General features: G+C 43.1%; 1 protein-coding gene across 1 annotated transcript; it reads left to right on the forward strand.

The window, feature by feature from the left end:
• The first annotated feature begins 1,624 nt into the window (after positions 1-1,624).
• On the forward strand, positions 1,625-18,667 carry PITPNB (phosphatidylinositol transfer protein beta). The gene is made up of 11 exons (XM_020801861.3): positions 1,625-1,721; positions 3,820-3,850; positions 4,464-4,609; positions 5,306-5,397; positions 6,162-6,169; positions 7,116-7,190; positions 7,501-7,584; positions 10,529-10,606; positions 13,845-13,955; positions 14,211-14,333; positions 16,985-18,667. Exons 1-11 carry the CDS (start codon positions 1,702-1,704, stop codon positions 17,033-17,035), a joined length of 819 nt encoding a protein of 272 aa, XP_020657520.1. The 5' UTR covers positions 1,625-1,701; the 3' UTR covers positions 17,036-18,667.
• The last annotated feature ends 2,399 nt before the right edge of the window (positions 18,668-21,066 follow it).

The raw sequence follows: 21,066 nt of genomic DNA on the forward strand, positions 1-21,066 counted from the left end.
ACAACAAAGAAAAGGTTAATATCTGTAATGGCATGCTTGCTGGATCAAGCTGCCCTGTGAGTACAAAGTGTAGCTTAAGCATCAGAACAAGAAACCCACACAAGAAACAATCCCAAAAGAACAGAAATTCATTTATTTAATTTGTGTCCTGCTCCCATGAGTATCATGGCACTACTGGTGGGTTACAATATATATAACAGAAAACAAAAATAGAAACATTAAAAACAGCAATAATAATTAAAAACAGATGGCACCGATTGTACAAAGCCCATCAGCTGCCACACTGACTGTGCTGTGGTTCCTTCCTCACCATCTGTTCCCAGCATCCTTTCTAAAAAGGGACACGAGTTTGTGGAGCGAAACTGGCAAGAAACCCAGCTGTGACTGTGCCCTTTGGAGCTTGAGGGGCAACCTGCCAGCCGCCAGTAGCTTACGTGCTCCCAAGGCTGACACCGGTCATCCCTTCCGCCACGCGCCCTCGTTAGAAGGGCAGCCAAGCCTGATCTAGCATTCTGTTCACACGGCAGCTGCCCGAATGGTCAGACGCACACGAGAGGGTCAGCATCCTCCGGTTTGCAAGACCTCGGGAGCCGGAGGAAGGAGGAGTCTATCTCGTTAGTACCTGTAAGATAGCAGCGGCTGTCCTGGGCTCTACTTGGAAACCAGTTTCCCACCGTCCCTTGATGAAGGCGGGTGGGCGGGGGTGCCTGGAGCTAATAGGAACTGCAAAGCGACACTCCCCCCCTCAGCTTCTCTTCGCTACCTCCAACCGACCCAAGCCTAGTACCGGAAGAAGGGAGGATGTCGCACCAACGGACCGGAGCCCCTGCAGCAGGCATAAGGGTCGCACTTAAAAACCGGAAGCCGCTCTAGGCCGACACATCCCCGTTGTCGTTGAGGACTACGGTAGACTTAAGAAGAAAGAGCGGCGAAAGGGGTGGCTCTTCCGAGTCCGCGACGGAAAGAATCCACGCCCAGGAAACACACTCGCTCTTTGCTCACGCGGGGCCACAGCGACGGCTCGGGAGAGGGGCGCGCTCGCCTTGTCAGACCTGAGCTCATCCGGATCCCCACGGCAGCGTCCCTTCGTAAAGGGCTCTTCGGTGTCACACACCCCGAACTGAGGAGCCAGTTTCGGTCGCTGCTCCCTTTGGCAGCTCCGCCGCGGACAGGCCTCCCGCATGGGAGGGGGAGGAGTCTCCTGAATTGTAACCCTGCAGGGTCGTGCTGGTTTCCGCCTGTGGGTGGCAATAGGAAGTCGCCCACTCAGACGCAGAGTCTCACGGCCTCTTCACCGCGGTGATCGGGAGGGCGGTACTTCCGCCTGTGAGTCACTGTATCCACTCTCGGTCTCTGCGGTGCAGTTCTGGTCCGGTCAAAGGGCGGGAGCGGGGCGCCATGATTGGCTGGGAGGCCAAGCAGCGAGTCGTGGCATTGGCTGGTGAATATGACCCGGCCGTTCTCCCGCCCGATGAGTGGTTACGACGGGACGCACTGGATGGGCGGAAACCCAATCTCCCAGGTACAGCTTCGATTGGCTGGCTAGAATGAAGAGGTGGGGCGCAGAGGTCCAGAAGCACAACGACGATTGGCTTCCTTTTAAGGAAGGGTGGGCCTGAATTCCCGGAAGTCCCTTGCGAAGTGGTTTGTGGGTAGGTGGTGCCGGTTGCGCCTGCGCGTTAGGCCTTTGCCTGCGGGAAGATGGTGCTCATCAAGGAATTGTGAGTCCCGGGTCCGAAATGGAGCTCCGGTCGCGCCGCCGTTTCTTTCCTAGGTCGCCCGACACCGACGCCGAGCGAAGCCACCCGGGTCGCTCCCTCCGCACTCTGCTGCTGCAGCTGTCGCTGCTGCACGTGGTCCTCTGGCGGAGCCGGGAGGCGCCGGCGACGGGCGCCCTGCGTTTCCGGGCTGGTGGCCGTGAGCGATTCCCAGTCCCCGCTGGGCTGGCTTCTCTCTTTCCTGCCCGGCACGTCGGGCCCTTGGTCCGCCTGGCTCGGCCTTCGTTGCACCGGCTGGCAAATTTCGCTGATTGGCCGCCTCCGGGTCTCCCAGCTCTGTTCGCGGTGTTGCCGGGCAGTGAACTTGGGACCTTCCGTGGGGAAGGCCCGTGTTCAGCCCCGGCGCTCCGTTTCCTTCCTTCCTTCTCCTTACTCTGCCCCAGCCCCCAAGGATCTTCAAGCCCGAACTGGGTTGAGGAGATTTGGGAGACGGTGTAGTTGAAGGGCTTTATAAACTTGGGCAGAAAGGAGTGTGGCTCCTTTCCGGCCCAAAAGCAGAAGCAGGGAGAGTATGACTCAGGAGGAAAGTTTGAATCAGGACCTAACGAAACCAGCGGCGCCTCCTCGGTTGTTTTCGTTTCATGTAGCTTTGCTTCTAGGGAGAGGTGCGGGGCCAGTTGCTCTGGGTCCCCCATCGGGTTCGGGTGTTCTCCTTGGTTCGTCCTGTTTGAAGAGCATTTGCTCTCCTCCTTTTCTTGACAACGCTTGGAACTTCAGTCTTTTTCTGTCATCAATCTCGGGGACGGGTGGGGGCAGCGGAGTGGATTGGCTTGGTAATGATGATGTGGTCACTTTAAAGCTCTAATTGAAGAATGGATTTGCCGGCATGTTGAAAGTATGGAAGACAGTTAAAGGTGACCTTTCTAGCCAGAACTGAGATGTTTTCAAAGTAATTTCAAGTCTCAAGCATTTGAGACTCATTTTGATGGGTCTGTTCCAGAGAAAAGTTCAGCAGGATGCTTGGATATTAGTGTTTGTTGCTTCTCACAGGAGTTCTCAGCAGTGAACTGTCCTCAGGTAGCAGAAGACAGCTGAACCAAGAGAAGCAAACTTTAAAGACCCTTCCTTCAGTATCACTGACTAAGCCTATACAATAAAATCCAAACTGAATTGCTAGGGTAAAAGTCACATTTTGCCCTCAGTCTTGACGGGGCAGATCAGACTTCCTAGACAAGCGTTTGTGCAGAACTTCACTGAAATACCACAACTAGCATATAATCAGGTAAAACAAACATGAACAAAAGTGACATGCAGACCATCAGCATTTCTCTCCAACACAAGATTGCAACAGAATAATGCATTTTCCCAAATGGAACAGAAACATCTTTTTCTACCAGTATTTCTTTTCCATATGAAGGTTTTGTTCTGTCTTCAACTCTAAGTCCTCAAGGTAGACTGAACAATTAAACCTAATAAAATCCATAACAGCATAAATCACAAAATTTGTAGAAGTACAGGAATATCTGATCATAAATCTCTGGAGAGAGGATTAGCCTGTCACAGAAATAGTCAAATCCCAGTCCAGCTTATCCTTGTTGCTTCCAAAATCACTGTCATAAAGGAGTAATTATTTTTGCTGTTGCCTCATGGTGTTGGCTTTCCATGGGTGGCATGCTTAGTGAAACTGATAGTCCATGGAGGTCAGATTGCAAATGCTTCCTAGGAAATGGGGCTTTTGTTTAATCTGTTGCAAAGTCTCATAGTCTGGTTGTGGACTCCTTGTGCAGAGTGACATGAGAGGACTTAGGAGCAAGGACAGTCAACTAGCCTTTATACCCAGTTTTATTATTACTTTTTGTTTGGCATCTGATGCCACCGTGGTGAAAACCAACTGATGAAGAGGAAAATGCTAAGTATCTTAAAAGAGGAACACTTGCAAAATTTATTAGGCAACTGTTTTATGTGGGCAAGATATATATATCTTGGAATTGGGGGAGTCTATTTCTTGGCCCAGCACTAAGAATAGCCTTATCCTGCAAATGCACTGTGCAAAAAGGTCTTTTCTAACATTAATGCTTGGCCTTTTGCTTTTTCTTTTCAGCCGAGTGGTGCTGCCATGCTCTGTGCAAGAGGTATGTGTTTCCTGTGCCCACACTCACTCCTGCACCTGGGTCTTCCCTAGGTTTTTGTCAAGCAGAAGGCATGGTACTCTGTCACAGAGTCTCTGCACCAGCAGGGCACTGGTCCTTAGATGCTTGTAGCCAGGAAAGGCAGCAAATGTTTTTCCTGCTCTTTGAGTTGTATAGTTTTAACTGTTGGATTATCTGCTATCAACTGCCCTGGTTTTCTAGAAGGCCAAGGTAAACCAAAAAGTCCATGGCTGCCAGGCCCTGGGCCTGAGTAGGTACACTGTGGGCTCCGAAAATCATCCCAGGAGACACACCAATCTGAGGCTGGTGGGCAGGGCATGGTCTTGCTTCTGAGAACTGTACATCCAGTGGCAGGGCTGGAGATCACTCTGCTTTGGAAGTGAAAATTGTGGCATGCCTTAAGTTGCTGAAGCAGGCAAGAAAGAGGAAATGCAGAGCATCCTAAAAGTGGATGGAAAATGCATTCCTGGTGTGCTTCTAGGTTTCATTTGTGCTGTTCTTTCTCATAGATCCTATAAATAATGGTGTGAGGTGATAACTAGAAAAGTCAGAGGGTGCTTTTTAAAAGACATTATGCTTTGTCTTTTTCTTTTAGTATCAAGTGGGGCAACTTTATTCTGTGGCTGAAGCCAGTAAAAATGAAACAGGTGGTGGTGAAGGGATTCAAGTCTTAACAAATGAGCCTTATGAGAAGGATGGTGAAAAAGGACAATATACCCACAAGATTTACCACCTGAAGAGGTAAGAGGTTGTTCACAGGATTCTAGTTATCTTTCTGCTTCTGCATGTGAATGTTCTGAATGCTTTCTTCTTTGGCAGCTCCAAAGACACGCATGCACACAGAGACAAAATTGCCATATCTGGCTCCCATTCTTTGCATGGAATACATGTGTGTTGTCCTAAGAAATTTTGGTGCAAAAGATCTAGGTCACAGTTGGGTAAGCGCAGTGAAATGCAGCGGGTGGTAAAGACAGCCACTGCTGGCTGCTGAAACAACAGGTTGAAAAGGTTGGGTTCCCTGTCCCTGAGACTGCACAGGATCACGGTGAGGTGGGCAGAAGGGCTCTAGTTTGTACATGAAATAACACAGCTTGGTAGTGTTTGTTTCTGGGGAGTGTCTCTCACCAGCCATGGGTGGCTTCTTTGATTGTTGGAGGCATTATTGGGCAGGAAGCTGTTCATTTTAGCACCAGATTGTTTTTTGGGGGGAGTTGGAGGGGTCCCACTGCTCATAAATTTGATTGCTTCTTCTAATTTCCTGTTACTTAATTTTTGCAGTTCATCAGCGCTGAACTGCAGATAGAAGAAGCTTGTTATAGGATGTTTAACATGCTGAGGGGAGGAATGCTGTTTTGAGCAGACTGCTAAGAATGGAGCATGGACTGTCATTCATGTGATGAGACTCAAGTGCTGGTTTTCCACTCTGGTTTGTTGCAGCAAAGTTCCTGGATTTGTTCGGATGTTTGCTCCAGAAGGCTCTCTGGTATTTCATGAAAAGGCCTGGAATGCGTACCCATACTGCAGGACAAGTGAGTTTTTGTTCCCTATTCTCTTGTAGCACTGCTTTCAAGGCATACAAATAATTTCTCATTTGCCATTTCCCCAAACTGCATAGAATTGTGTACAACTGGATATCAGCCAGAGCTCATCAGACTTTAATCCTGACTTGTTTTTAGTGTTTGAGGTGTCATAAAAGTTCCTTTCGTTTGTATTGAGAAACAGTAGCCACCCCAGCACATTTGGAATTGAGGGAACATGATGTAAACTGTGCTTGCCTCAGCTTGGATATTAAGTTGCAGAGACTTAAGTGCTTCATCCTGACACATTCTCAAGGAAGTGCATGTTTAGCAGCTTTGTTTGAAAGGACACATGGAATGTGTAATGGCAAGAGGGACTCCATGTTTCTTTATTGACTCCTGTTCTTGTTGACTTTGAATTAGTTTATGTGATAGGATAACTTCCTTTCTGAATCCTCACTTATTAAATTCCAGCAGGCATTTGTAATGTAGTCTCTAATGCTGCGTTATACTTGTTGTATCTTGAGCGGTCTTTATAATGCTGCTTCATTGCTACCATTTCCTGCTACATTAGTTTTGTGGTAATATATATAAAAATACAAATAATGATGAATGTATTTATTTCCCAGTAAGGAGATAAATAAGGTTATTATTCATTAAGAGAACTTCTCATCCCCCTTCACTAGCTTAGCAATCGTACCATATGGCTACCATATTATAATGAATCCACTTTTGTCTCCCTTCTCTCTCTCTTTCCATGCCTCCCCCGGTTTCAGTCGTAACAGTAAGTATCATTATTCTCTTAGCTTGTAAATGTTGGGGCTACTCTGAGACTTTATTTGTTCCTGATTGACCAGTTGATCCATATGGAGGCATCTATTATGTTGGGTATCAGGAATGGTCCCTCTAGCTACTGTACAAGGTTTTCTAGATAATTGGGTGCTGAGGTGCATAATAGTATTTGAAAGTTTTTTCAGATGCCACACTGAATCTGGATGCATGCAAGGTAGCCCAGAGCACCTAAAATAGAAAACATTGGTGATGCTATTGGACGTTGTTGCCATTTTAAGGGTGCATATCCCCCTGCCCTTAAGTGCCCCTCATGTCACATTAACAAGCCTGTGACAGTTACAGTTGAGGTCCTGGAAGGATAGTTGCTTCCAATATATGCGGTTGGGACATGTCATCTACTTCTATGCATGGGTTTGTGGAAGGTAAAGGAGTGGCCTTATGCGTGGTCCCAGTTGAAGACCTCTATAGGGCCAGGTACACAGACTGTACTGTTGTGGAAGGGGTGTCTCCCAGGAGGTTCTTGTAACCTGTTGGTCCTCCGATTTGTTTGCTAGCCTTGCAGCCTTGTCAAAGGGGTGGGGTAGAGAATCGGTGTGCCAATGTTGGGTGCTCAACTCCCATCTTCTCTTACCAGTTCTTCCCAACAAATTATATCTAAAGGCACGCATTTTTATTGATACTCCAAATATTGAGAGGACTGCAGGAGAGAATGGGCAGTGTCGTTAAGAAATGTTAAGCACTGTCCCCTGCTAACTTTTCTCTTCCAGTATATACACACAGAGAGAGATTGGCCTTTTGAGGAGAATATAGAGTAGGGGCTTATGCCTTCACATCCCTCCCTGTATCTTACAAGGCTAGAGAGAAATGTTATGCAGTGCTGGAATACGATATTCAGATAAACCATATTAATGACTGCTTTATCTTTCTACTTCCAACAGAATGAATATATGAAAGATGATTTCTTCATTAAAATTGAGACTTGGCATAAGCCAGACTTGGGGACCTCAGAAAATGTAAGCTGACAAACCATATTCTGCCACCACCTGTATTGTGCACAGCCTTTGATGCTGCTGGAGAGTTTCGTCTAGGCATTGGCAATCTATATGCCAGCCAGCAGAACCAAAAATCCTTGCTTAGTTTGTGCTTCTGTCTTGTTGATACCAGAGCAGAAGTCATATCTTTATAAGCAGTGGGATAGGTTTCGGGGAACAGGCACCCATTCCAAAAGAAATGTTCATCAGACCAAGCAGATTGGGTTTTTTCCTACAAGGCACAGGGGAAAATCAAACTCTGGGCCGATGGAGTTTTCTCTCTTTCCCACAGGTGCATGAGTTGGACCCAAATACGTGGAAGAGTGTTGAAGTTGTCCACATTGACATTGCAGACAGAAATCAAGTGGAGCCAGGAGTAAGTTCACCTTGTTTTCTCTCTGTGTGTATGTTTTTTAATCTGGCTAGACAGCAACATGGTATAGTATGCAAATAAATGTTATTTGCTGGGTTGCTCAAATAGGTTTGTGACAGCATATGTATAAATCATGATAACAAGAAGGTTCTTTTCCCCCCATTAGAAGCATCCATTGAGATGCTTAGCATTGCTGTACTAGGCTGGCCTGCATGATCCTGCTGTTTTAACACTACTTTTGTGTCTCAGGGGTACTATCTCTCATTTCTTGACTTTTGCTGGCTTCATTTCTGAGACTTTCATAGTTGTGTTTGGTCTCCTGGCCAGAAAGGGGATTTGTGGGTATATGGATGCACCATTTCCTCTATAGGGAATTTCAGAACTCATTCTAAAAATGAAATACAGCTTTCTGGTAACTTAAATAGAACAGTCCACGTTAAGCAGAATGTCATGCCTCAGTTTTCATTTTCAATCTGTGTTGCATGATAGATGACTCACAGTGACTTGGTTGGAACTCACAGGGAGGAGTTTTTGGAGCTAGATGCAGTAGTGCCTGATGAAATAATGTGATGGCACTCTCTTCATCTCATTCCTGCTTGGTAACTGGAATTCTCCATTCTTAGCCATATTGGTTTCAGTGTAAAGCTAAAATTTTGCATTTGGAAGAGGCGGTGACTCCTAAGCACAGTGGGATACAGAGAGTAAGGTCATGTTGTGCAATCCCAGTGATTAGAGCTTTGTCTCCTTAACTAGCTGAGGACAGACCTTTGATGTTGCCTTGTATCCATTTCATCGGCCAATTTCTTCCTCATAGTCTATGCAATGTTTTGCAATACTTGTGATGTTCTGCTTTTAGTTCCTGTGTTGGTTCAGAAAGGAGATATCTTGGTAGAAAAGGCCTTTCCTGTTGCTTTCAATGACTAGTTATTTTGTAGTTGAGAGAATACATGCTGTCTTTGCTAAATTATGTGTATTCCTTGCAATTGTAAGCTTGACTGCAAAGGAAACAGATAACCTTGTGAATGAAGCAGGGGGAGATTGCTCTCCAGCTGCTTATGCTCATGTTAAGTTAAACTTTTGGCCTTGGTTTTGAGTGAACCTTGGCCAAACAATTCTAGCGTGGCAGTTCTTTTTGTTTCAAAATTCTGATCAATAAACAGCCAGGCTCCAAACCAGGCATCCTCCTGAAGGTCCTAATGAAACTCAGATGCCAGCCTTGTGCCTTTTGAAATGTATACAAATGATTCAGCTGACATCTGCTGCTTTCTTAAGGTATAAATTTAAACCTGGCTCCTTCTAATCATCTCCAGAGCTTTGTCTAAGCAGTTTTATGTGATTTGTATACAAAAGTCACATCCCTGGAGAGGAGGAATCTTCAAAGTGTAAGCAGAAGGAGACACACAATTTGCTACAGAAAAGATTGCACTTTTGGAACTGATTTGGAAGAAAATAAGCAGAGCAAACACACAAGATTGAAGTCAGCTTTGTAACTCTCTCTCTCTCTTTCTCTCGTGCTGAGAAAGGATGTGAAGTGCAGATTGATTTGCATTCTTCCTGCTCTGTTCTTGTTGGCTTTCTTGTATTATCTCCATGGTTGTTAGTCCTGGGTGGGCCAGCACACAGGGTTTAGGCCCATCAGCACTGGTTAAGCCACCGTCATCCTCTCTCTTGGGTGGGGTGTGACGCTAGGAGTATGGTTGAAAACACACATCTATGAGTAAATTGCACTAGATGCAGTGTGATTTAGTTGTAGGTACACATTCATTCAAAGCCATGCAATCTCTTCTCAGGAGTCATTGCCCAAAGATGGTGCCCCAAGTCCTTCTCCTCCCCCCCCCCCAAACACACTTCAGGTTTTCTCTTGAGTCTTCACAGAATAGTCTGTCTCTTTTTTATTTTGATTGAGAGTATGTGCTGCTCTTTAACAAAGGGGCTGAAATCATGACCAGGGAAGTGGGAAACTGTGCTTCTGCCAGTCTGCTTCCCTGAGCAAGAGTGTGAACTACTTTTTTCTATTTTTGAAGCTTCCTCTTGGCACTTAAAACAGCAATTTTCGAGAAATAACTAAAAGTCGAGTGTGTAGCAGGAAGTACCTTGAATCATTCAGGGCTACTTTTCATGAAACTGCTAGTTCCATCTCCTTCAATTTGTGACAGGATTCAGCCTTTGCTTCCCTTAGCACCAGGTGCTTCTTGAATTACCTTTTTGAAAATGTTTCCATTAACACTTAGTTTTAATAAGTTAAAGAAAGTGAGGAGTACTAGTCTTGCTGTAAGTTTCTCTTTGGTTTGATTCAAAGCTGCAGCTGACTCTGGTTCCAGCCCTTATTAATGCCATTTTGAAATGGCTTATTAACATACAAATATTAGGATATCATGGATGCTTGATGTATTTAGCAATGCAGAGCAGGATGTTTTTTAAATGAACTGAAGTGTCTTGGAAAGAACATGTCTTTGTTGTCTTGTTAGGCCTTGTCCAAGCCTGCTATGTGTGTTTTAGCCATAGAGATTCTTTCTGGGGATGGCAGTTGTCATCCATGCTGAAGAAAGAGGTGACAACCCTTTCCAGCAGGCATTGTATTACATCACATTTGTACAGTAAAATGCTGCAGCAGGTTTATTTGCTTTTCCATCTCTTATCTTATAGCATAGTAGTGGGGAATGATGGGAGAGCAAACTTCTCCTCCTCACATCTAGGCAAAATGCCCACATGGTTTGTTTCTTTCATTTTTTCTTACTTGCATGGTTGGTTGGTTGCTGGAGTGCAGAACATGGGAGGAAGCTCCAGTGAAATGAATGGGACCAGCTTCCATTTAAACTTAGATTTGTTTGGAGTCTTTGTTGTAAATCAATTGCATGTGAACTACAATAGCAGACACCATTTAAATAATGTTGTGTGTTTTTAGCAGCGAGAGCATACATTTCTTATTGTGTTTTTGAATTCACAGGACTACAAAGCTGATGAGGATCCAGCATTATTCCAGTCAGTCAAGACCAAGAGAGGTCCTTTGGGGCCTGACTGGAAGGTAATACAAGCTGACCTTTCTTCCATTACAGTATGGATCAGCAGGAAAAGTCAACACTGAGCAGCTCTTGTGGGACTTGTAGCTGCTGTTTCAGTAAAAATGCTGCTTCCTCCCTGCTCTTCTTTCTCAAGCGCAGTTCTGTCCCTGTTGCTGAACCTGAATTCCCCGAGCAGTGGGAACAGCATGCCAGTTATTCTGAGCAGAAACATCAGGACGCAGAACAGGCCTTCTGTCTTTACAGCCCTGACATGAGCCCTGTCAAACCCTCTGTGTAAAGATGCAGTTTTGACTGTGTCGGGGGATTACCAGTCAGACTGAAGCACAAGAGATGGATTGAATGTATCAACTTTTACTTGATTTATAAGACACTGTATAGCATTAGGGGCTTTAATCCTAAAAAAAATGGGTGGCAGTTAAAATAACACAGGCAGGCTGGTTTTGGTAATATTTTGAATTTGATGGGACAACCACATATTTCAAAGCAAATGGAAAGGTTTGTGGGAAAAGAACATGGCCTTCCATGTTCTTTAGACTTGCTTGCACCTCTTCTGTTTGTAGGTAACCCTACACTGCTGTCGTCTCAGCTTTTTAATAAGCTATACATACATTACCATCCAAGCAATACTCCCTGCGAATTGACTGTGTGACTTCCAAATTACTGCAGAGGAGCTGTATCTTTTAAAAGGCATTTGGTAATGTTTATGAAACTCACCCAACTTCCAGTGTTAGTTCATTCTCCACTAGCATTCAGGTGCCTTTTACCTACCAGGGATATCACAACAAAGCAGTGAGTAAAATGAGAATTGGCAAACACCCCAAGCAGAATGTGTGAGGAAAGCACACCAGGTGTATAATAGACTGTATATGGCAAAGCAAACGCAAAGCATAAAATACAAAAAAAGTTGCCTGGACACAGAAATGTAGCAGGCAGCTGTACTCTACCGGGCAACTTCACTTGGTATGTCCAATGATGTATTGAATCTTTCCCGACTCCTTGATCCTTTTTGGGGCATGCGCTTGGAGGCGTTCTCTGCAGTTCAGTTTGCTCTGGCCTGATTCTTCTTTTATACAGTAATGGATTTCAAGAAGGTTCTTCAGTTCTCTTTTCTGAGATAGATGCACACATACACTGACTGCTTTCCCAGAGGCTGCTCGCAGTATAGCCTGCTTTTCCACCTGGACCTCAGGGAGACTAAAGAAAACTTTTTGGTTCTTGTGTCCCCATTTCCTCAATTCAAGATGCATTGTGAATTTATTTGAACCCCTCAATTCACTGCTTCAGCTTCTTGCCCTGAGCTGGCTCAGCTTATCGTATGGTTGCAAGAAGAAAATACGAAAGAACATTTTGATGGAAAGTGCTCTTATTTTTGTGAGATAATGTTTTCATGCACTCAATTTAAACGTCAAATAAAATACTACACATTGATTTTTGACTTTTTGTTGAACATTTAACTGATTCATTGCAGCTTTGAAGTCAGACGTATTAAGGGAGAATGGATTATTAAAGAAATCCTCATTAGTATTAAACGTGTTCTCAGGAGGTTTAGCTCTGAGGCTTTTTCATCTGTAGACTCAGTGCTCTGTACTTGAGAATAGCTTGCTGTGAGTTGTCCCTTCTCTCCAAGGATTTATCCACCTGCTTTTTCAAAGAACAGTCATTTTTTATTCTCTGCAGGTTTACTTATAGCTCAACCATATTAGAATGTTTTGATGTGTTTGGGAGGTTTAATACATCAGCTTCCTCTGCTGTAGCTAGCTCTTACTACTTGTAAAATAGAGGCAGCAGTAATCACAAATTGGGCAGCATCCTCATGGAGTGTTCATCTTTGCTTTCTCTTTCAGCGAATGGCCCTCTGCTCTGGAGGTTGTGCTCTTTCTGAGCATTCTATTTAACTCTGATGCTGGCAATTGGGTTGGATCTGTTTTACAGTTTGCTTTTCTTTGCTATCAGTAGTTAACCTTCTGGGCTTTACAAAGTGTGTGAATGAACAGACTCATGTCTAGCTTCCCTTTGCCTTTTTGTTATTAAATACTGTTTTAAGTGCAAAACTTGATCTGGCTTTAAAGGCGCTATGGCTTTAAACAAAATCCCAGTGATAGCGTAGGCACGCTATTGTAGTAGAAGTTGGTGGGAAATAATAAGGCATCTGGCTGTGTTTGTTTTGTTCTGTTCAGGATTTTTATGCTACCAGTTCACTTGTTCATAATCATTTGAAATACGTGACAGCAAAACTAGGCACTGTGATGCAGGCATGATGAATTTCCCAGAGGTCTTATCACTGGGGAATAACAGTTAATATCATTTATTAATGCAGATAACATGGCTTGGCTATTTTGGATTCCATGCAGAAGTAGCCAGAGGAATTGCAGAAAACAACACAAATAACAGTCACGAGTAGCCTTTACTGCAGTTAAGCTGATGTGAGCTACAATGACAGATGCCATTTAAATAAGCAGCAGCATATTTTTTTTAAAATACTATAGTATACATCTAAGAACAAACAGGACAGCCCCCACCAGGGCTTCAAAAATACATCATCAGTATGTTGAAGTGGTGTCTCAGGAGAGTGGGAAGCACCTGGAAACTGCCCACTTAACTAGCTGCTAGTCCTAGGTAGAATGTCACTGAATCCCAGCGGCAGAGGAATTAATACAGGACTTAGAATGTTTTCTGGTCTGATTCAGCATCACTTTCCTTATGTTTTCACTCTTCTGAAATTTATGAGTCTTAAGTTATCTGGCCTTCAATGAGATCGTAGATACTGAGGAGAAAAACAGCCAACTTCTCATTCCATAGAACTTGCTTCTTAAATGTGCGAGCAGCCATATAAGGCTTGTTTTAAAAATATTCTGTCTGATGTTTTCACTGTGAGTACAACAAAGTGGAAAGGCTCATGGATTCTCCAGTCTTACAGGCAAACTGTGTCTTTCATGTAATTCAAAGAGTTCTGTAGGACTTTGAAATTCTCTAAATGATAGTTGAGACGCAAAGCAGGCACTTCACAGCAGCTTAGGACAAAGTTCAGAATTTGTGAGTCAACACTTAATTTGCTTTGCATGTGTAATAATTATAAAACTAATTTTTAACAGGAGTGACTTCAGTGTGTACAGTTCAAACGTGTATAGTTGGATTACTTGTTAATGCCTTTTCCATAGTGACTAACTTGCATTGCAGTGCACACAAGTCAAACAGAAACCTCCCATTCAACTCTTCGCATTTGTGTTTCCCTCCAAACAGAAAGAGCTGGCAGCTGATGAAGACTGTCCAAAAATGTGTGCTTACAAGCTGGTGACAATCAAGTTTAAATGGTGGGGACTGCAGAACAAAATTGAAAACTTTATTCAGAAGGTGAGATGCTAGGAGTTCTCATCCAGAAACAGAAAGGAGAGACCCTGCAGTCTGTGGTTTGTGTTGCTGGCAAAGGAAAAGGGCACCACTTATGGAAATTCCCTGCTTCTGTGCTGTTCTGTCCTTTCCAGGGGAGGGTCAGCTGGCAAGGCAAGAGGCCAGACTTTGATAGCTACAGGAAGAATGGAGATGCTGCAGTTTGGCAGCCAAGATGCAGTGGTTTAAACCTACTCTTCCCCCATTTCTCTTTTTTAGCAAGAAAAGAGGATATTTACCAACTTCCATCGTCAGCTTTTCTGCTGGATTGATAGATGGATTGATCTCACGATGGAGGATATCCGGCGGATGGAGGATGAAACGCAGAGAGAGCTGGAAGCGGTAAGGGTGCTGTCAGATTAGTTTTTACTTGGCATCTCCATACACCAGCACTGGGTCTGCTTTAGAGGCTTCTAGATAATTCACTGCTGCTCCTCACTAGCACATCAGTATAGTGGGAGAGATTCTGAGTGTACATGTTTGGAACAAGAAGACATGTAGTAAAAGTAGAATAAAAGAAGTTTTGCAGCAGGCTTTTCCCTTCAGTGAGGCCCTGTGCCGATGAGCAGAGGATCATTTTGTCTGCTGGCTTTTTCACCAGAATATACTGGCTCATGAGCAGATGTTCCAACCAAAATATATTGACTAATGTCAGATGATTCCTTCCCTTCCGTCTCTCTGCAAACATGCAGTAAAGACATCATAGGCCATGAGTAAGAGGTTTGTTTGATGATCAGCTCTTTCTTATAGGAGTGACCTTGATTTAGATGCTGTTTGCAATAAAATTTTTAAACTGTTTGCTCCTTTTGCCACCAGTACTGTCTGAGGTTTTGGTTTGCAAACATGATGCTTATTAAAAGTTTTACTGGTTTTTTGCTAGGATGTACTATTCTTTGCTATCTGTCTCTGATTGCTTTCGAATTATTGTCTTTCCAACCACTGTAAGGGGCACTGAATTTCCCTTCTGCCTACCTGCCTCTTCTTGTTCTTTGCTTCTTATTGACAGTGTGCAGCCCATTGGAAGATGTTGGCCTTTGCACAGATACAAGTAGCAATGCCTTGCTGTTATTTCTAGCTTTCAGGATCGCAGGAATCTTTAACACTATATCCATGTGCATCTGGGTCTCCAACAGATGTCCTCATGATCAGAGGAACAGATGTATCTGACTGGGTGCCATGGCCACTTAATAGGGATGGAGGGGGAGAGTGACTTTTGAGACTCTGTCTTTCACCTAGTATCAAGTCTTGGTCTGTTCCGCTTTTTTTTCTGGCAGCTTCATATTTTCTCCAACTGATCTTTCATTTCTCTGTGATTTGTCCTTTAGTCTCTGTTTCATCTTCTTTTCTATGCAGTATTTTCCTGCTCTCAAACTATGTTGAAGTATCTTGCATCTGATAGTTCCTAAATACTTACATAAGAGGGACCCAATAGGAAGGAGAAATATCAGGCAGTTCTCCAAGCCGTAGCTGTGGTTTGGGAAGCTCAAAAACCCAAGATATGTTTTTTGTTGTTGTATTAAAAACATACAACACTCACTAGAATTTGGTGGATTCTTATATTGTATTTGCAGCATTTCATCAATTCACTGTTCCAGTCTGCCAGTACATAACATTCAGCAACACGTGTTCCCCATTTTCTTCTCCACTGGGAAGAGGCCTTAGTGACAGAGATATTCTAGCAGTTTGCTTGAGCTGTATGTTGTGCAGGAAAGATGGGCAGATGAGGTGCTCTTTGTCCTGTATATTTTTTTGCAGGGCAAGAGCCTCCTTAGTACTGGCCAACAAAAGCTTTTTTCTTGGCACTGTAATCCAGCCCTGCTAACCTGCTTGGATAACTGCCTGGTTGCTTACATTTTATTTTGCATTTAGATCCGTAAGAAGGGTTCTGTTCGAGGTACATTGGCTGCCGACGTCTAGAGGAATCCTGTGTAGGGCCAAAGGCAAAAATCAAACTGTGTAAGTGACTTGGTGGGTACTGAGGAACTCAGGCCTCTCCTGACAAAGGGGTATTTCTTACCAAACCCAGACATTCAGAGTCTCCCTATTGACCTAATGGCATCCAAGTGTCTCTTTTACCATTCCTCCTACCCCAACTGCTGATTCCTCAATGTAGCCATGACATTCTCTTGGGCAAAAGTAGTGTGAACTGCCAATTCGTTTGCTCACCACAGGCCGCACCCTCCTGCTGTCACTACCACTTCCATTGTTTGAAATGGCATTATTTTAGAAGGAGATGTGGTGCAAAGGCAACACGTGCCCTTCTTCTTTCCAGAGTCATATTGGTTTGAGTAGCTGAGGCAAGATGTGCTGCCCACTCCTGCTGTAGGGCACATAACTGAACTTCACAGGCATCTTATTCAGGCATCATGTTAGCCTACACCAGGTCTTTGTCCATATCAAAAACAAGGATTTTGACATGTAAGCATGGTACCTTTGGTTTCTTTTCACAGTGGGGGATGGGGAGACCCTGCCCCAATTGCTGCATTTGTTCTCCTTTGTGGCACAGCCTGGAGATTTCCCTGAGATATCTCATAAATTTGGAAACTCGTAACTTTGTATGTTTCACCCCCACCCCCAGAAAGTAGGGGTTTAAGTGGGAACCACAAACTCTTTTCCATTTTGGGAAGTAACTCTCAGCCGATAGTTGCAATCTAGGCAGTTTCTCTCAAGCCAGTATTTACTTCAAGGAAGTTCAAAAAGGATACCTTCTTGAGAGAGGTAGTCTTTCCAACCCAAAATGTTGACATTTGCTCCTAAACATAAAGTGTAAGGTCTCCAGTAAGGGTTCCCCCCGCCCTGCCATCATTCTTAATTGTATGCCCTTCAACCTGCTTGGCATGAGTTTGAATAAATTTTACAGCATTTGTTGTGTTTTGTACCAGTGATGGCTTAACTGCATCCTACCAAGTTGCTTTCCCAGGAAAAATGAGCAAAGCCACTTGCCACCTTTGACAGTAGTAACCGCAGACTGATTGCTGTTTTGCTCTCCACAGTTGCGTAACCAAGGCGAAGTAAGAGGAACAAGTGCTGCCAATGATGAATGAAGAAAGATCTGCCCAGTCATGTGTGTGGCATGTTGATCCACCTGTGTGTGTGTGTGTGTGTGTATGCACGATTCTTTGCATATACAGTTGTGCATGCATGCACACATAAAAGGGGTGCACAATTGTATTGAGGGGCTGCTACAGCCTCTCCAAGGTACTGAATCTCTTCTGGAAAGGAAGCTGCTTTCATTGTCTATATCCAAAGCTAATAAAGCTACCTAGTGTCATTTAAGAGGAGAGATTGCAGAGTTATATCAATTGGTATGTTTCAAGACTGTTGTTACTGGACCAATTTATTTCCTCATTTATGTCCTTTTTGAGTCTCTCACTGCTAGAAGTTGGATCATTTTCTCTAATAGAAGTGGGTCAGTTAATTCCCCATTTTGTGTTATCCCTTCATAATTTTGGAATAGGAAATCTGAATGTATTTATAGTTATTTATTTCTAGTTTGTCACATATCTTGAAAATCAAATCATATATTTCTTGTAGTTAGAATCAGTTTTTGCTATTGAGTAAAACACAAGCCAAGCTTTTATCCATCTGCTGCAAATATATATATATATATATAATTGGAGTTTTGTATATTGGAAATCAAGTGTTTCTTCATTAAAATTGGCATAAGAAGAAGAGACTGTGTCATAAGCATCATGAATGAAGATGTTAATGAAACTTTGTCACTGCTGTTGTTGAACTGGAATTGGTGTGAAAGGGGAAAAACATCCCTGAACAGTAAGCACACTGCTTTCTGAACACATTGTATTTCAACATTTCAGTTGGGAAGCTATTTAAAGGCTTGATTCTGCACCAACTCTATGATGAAGTAAAATTGACACTGGCTCTCTTCATATTCAAAAATATCATTCAGAGTGATCTTTTTCAGATATACAGTATATCTGTCTGAAAGAGAAGATCACTTTGAAGGATGTTTTTGCGTACTATTCAGATTTATTATTTCTCTGTTATTTGCTTGACATAGCATGGGAAACTACTGTCTTAAGATCTTACCGCAGAAAGTCCTTACTTGAAAATGTCTTTTAAAAAATAGAACATATCATAGATTCAGACTATCACAGTCCTTGGTAGACCAGTAGAACCTCAAACAAATGGAGATGTTTGAGTTTGGCATATCTATTGTGGGAGCAAATGAACAGTGGGCTAACTTTTGTTAATCAGCCCGACTCTGAGCTGAGATAAAGGCAAGTCTACTCACTGTTGGGAAGCAAACATACCACTGGATTCAAGAAGGAGCAGTTAGATGAGAGCAGCCCTGTGAGCTTTCCCATACTGTATCTTCATCTGAAGGCTTTCACCTCAAGGCCGACCTTTCTCAGCTTATTATCACAAAGGGAAGCTTGTTGATCACCAGATTGGCTTTGTAAATATATAAATAATGTTTTTAAGAGACTTGATCATATATGCTGTTGCTAATTCAAAAGTCCAAGGGCTTCCTGGCTTCTTTCAGTGCAAGACTCTGCTCCTGTCAGTACCAAGGAGAGCCCCAAGCTGCATCATGCATCAGTTGGGTGGGGATTAGTCACAAGAGGGAACTTTTAGTGAATGTAACAGTTTACTTATGCAGTTTCTGGTCTGAACTGCATTAAGAATCTTTAAATAAATTTGCTCATAAAATCCTCCTTGTCTCTTGTGTTTGGCTCTTGTTTTAGTGGAACAGATCAGATGTACAAGGATGCAGAAGTGGAAGTAATAGCTGTACAGCAGACTACTAGAAAAAAAGGGTGGTGGTGGTTTGTATGGAATGCTGCTTTGCCTTCTCTTTTTAAGAGAGCTGTGGCTAAACACTGAAAAGGATTGTTTTGAGTGGTCTAAAGAGCAGCTGTTGATTGTTTTGGGGCATTATAACCAGCTGGTCCTTGGATTATGGTATCCATAGAGTCAAGGGAAAAGTTAGCCTGGAATTTCTTCAATACATAAATCTGGCTTTTGGTAGCTACACTGAATATACATTTACTGGATTAAGTGAAGGTATTTCAGTACTGCAATTCTGTTATCTTAACTTTGCTATTTGTCGGAGATAAAGATCATTTTGTACACTTGTAACCCATCTTTCTCCCAACAAAGGGTCCCAAGTTAGTGTAAAAATCATTTAAAAAATAAATGTACTGTATTATGTTTTACCATTTATGTTTAACACATTTTGATAATATGTTTTTAAGAGTTTACTTTTTCCTTAGCCTCTCTGTAGGGTTTCCTACATCTTCTGCTGTGCTGCCCATGTCATTGTTTGCTTGATGTAGTCATTTTTCCTTCCAGCCCAGAGAAGAAGGGGAAACATAGTGGTTTAGTTTTGGGATTGGGAAAAGTTGGTATCCAAAAAAACTCAAGTTAACTTGAGTCAAAAGATAATACCAGGGGCAGCTCTACACCTTAACCTTGGTATGTAAGCACCATTTTTTTTTAAATGGCACCCTGATTGAAAGCATTTGTCTCCCTCCTTAGGAAAAAAAAAGTTCTTCAGGCAATGCTGATGTAATATAAAAAAACTAGATGTTCCCAATAATGTGAGATTATATCTTTTGGTGGTAGTTTAGGCTTTCCTTTGAAGTTGCTTCTGCCACAAATGCTATATTCTTGTGTATTGTTCAGAACAGAGCTTGGTGTCCTCATCTAAGGCTGATGAGGGCTCTTCAGTGCAGTACTCTGCAGCCTTTCATAGCCCTACGGGCCAGTTGTCACAGGAAGTAAATGCAAGGAAAGAATGGTCCAAGCAGTTTCCTTGATGAACAGTGTCTGACAATGGCAAATTCTTGCATTGTAAGCTGAACAATTTGACAAGAAAGTTGAAGGCTGAGCCTGCTTGAGGCACCAGTGAATTGGAAGTCTTTATTATGATCTGACCATGAAAAGTTATCCTTCACCATCACTTTCGCTGTCCTCACAAAGTGAGAGTGCTGAAAGTCCTCTGCAGCAGCCTCCTTGGATCCAGAGGTGATTTAACAGTTTTATTTATTGATGTTCTGATTAAACTCTAATTTTATATGTTAAAAGTATGGAAGATTTACATGCTGGGAATGGGAAGTTCAGTTCGGTGTACGCTGGAATTTGCAGAGGCTTAACTCAAGTACCGAAGACAAGAGGGCCTGGCGTGCTCTGGTCCATGGGGTCACAAAGAGTCGGACATGACTAAACGACTAAACAACAACAAACTCAAGTACCCATTTCAATCTCCTCCACAATATTATCAATGCACCTTCTGTTAGCCTGGTGTTTTTGAACTCCCAAAATAGAAGGACACAGACTAATTCAGTTGCTTTTTACTGCACCTCTTTCAAATATAACACCTCTTTTTATTTTTAAGGTAGAAGCCATCAGAATTATAATATTGTACTCCAAATGCCATAGATTATGAATGAGGTTTTTTTACAGGTCCTTGTTCTCGTGCTTTTACAGATGTGAGGTACATCTCAGAGAATTGCCATGTCTGCCACAACTCCACTGTGGGCAGAGCAAGATTCATAAGGAACAAAGACCACAGAGTTAGCACCATGGATAGCTCAAAGGGGGGCAAGGAGCAGGAAGCTAGACAGAGTTGTCTAAATGTTCAGCTCCAATAAAGTACAGATGGAGATGAAGCCTTTGGCAAGAGGTTGGCGCAGCCCCTGTCCTACCGAAGACTTTGTTTCTTAAAGGGTCCTGTTTTGTTTTGTACGCCCCAGGGTGCAAGAAGCAGGGATGGTCTTCAGGGCAGTAATGCAACCTCCTCCAGACAACAGAAAAGTTGCAGGCTTCCAGGACTGAGAAGATGGGAGACCCATGAGATCTTCTTGAGATTGAGCCCCTTCTTTGATCTATGAACTCTGCAATCTTTTTTTCAAGAATTCAAAACCTTCATTGTTGACAAGACTTTATATTTACTTTCTTCAATAATAAATGATCCCCAGTATAGAATTTGCCACATACAAACCTGGAGATATTCCACTCAAATTATTTGTAATCTACTTGGGGTTCTGACAATGTGGTACTCTAGTGCCATCTGCAAATCTGGCTGTCTTACTATTTGTGTCTAACTCTG

This window comes from Pogona vitticeps, chromosome 14 (assembly GCF_051106095.1).
Source record: "Pogona vitticeps strain Pit_001003342236 chromosome 14, PviZW2.1, whole genome shotgun sequence".
NCBI lineage: Eukaryota > Metazoa > Chordata > Lepidosauria > Squamata > Agamidae > Pogona > Pogona vitticeps.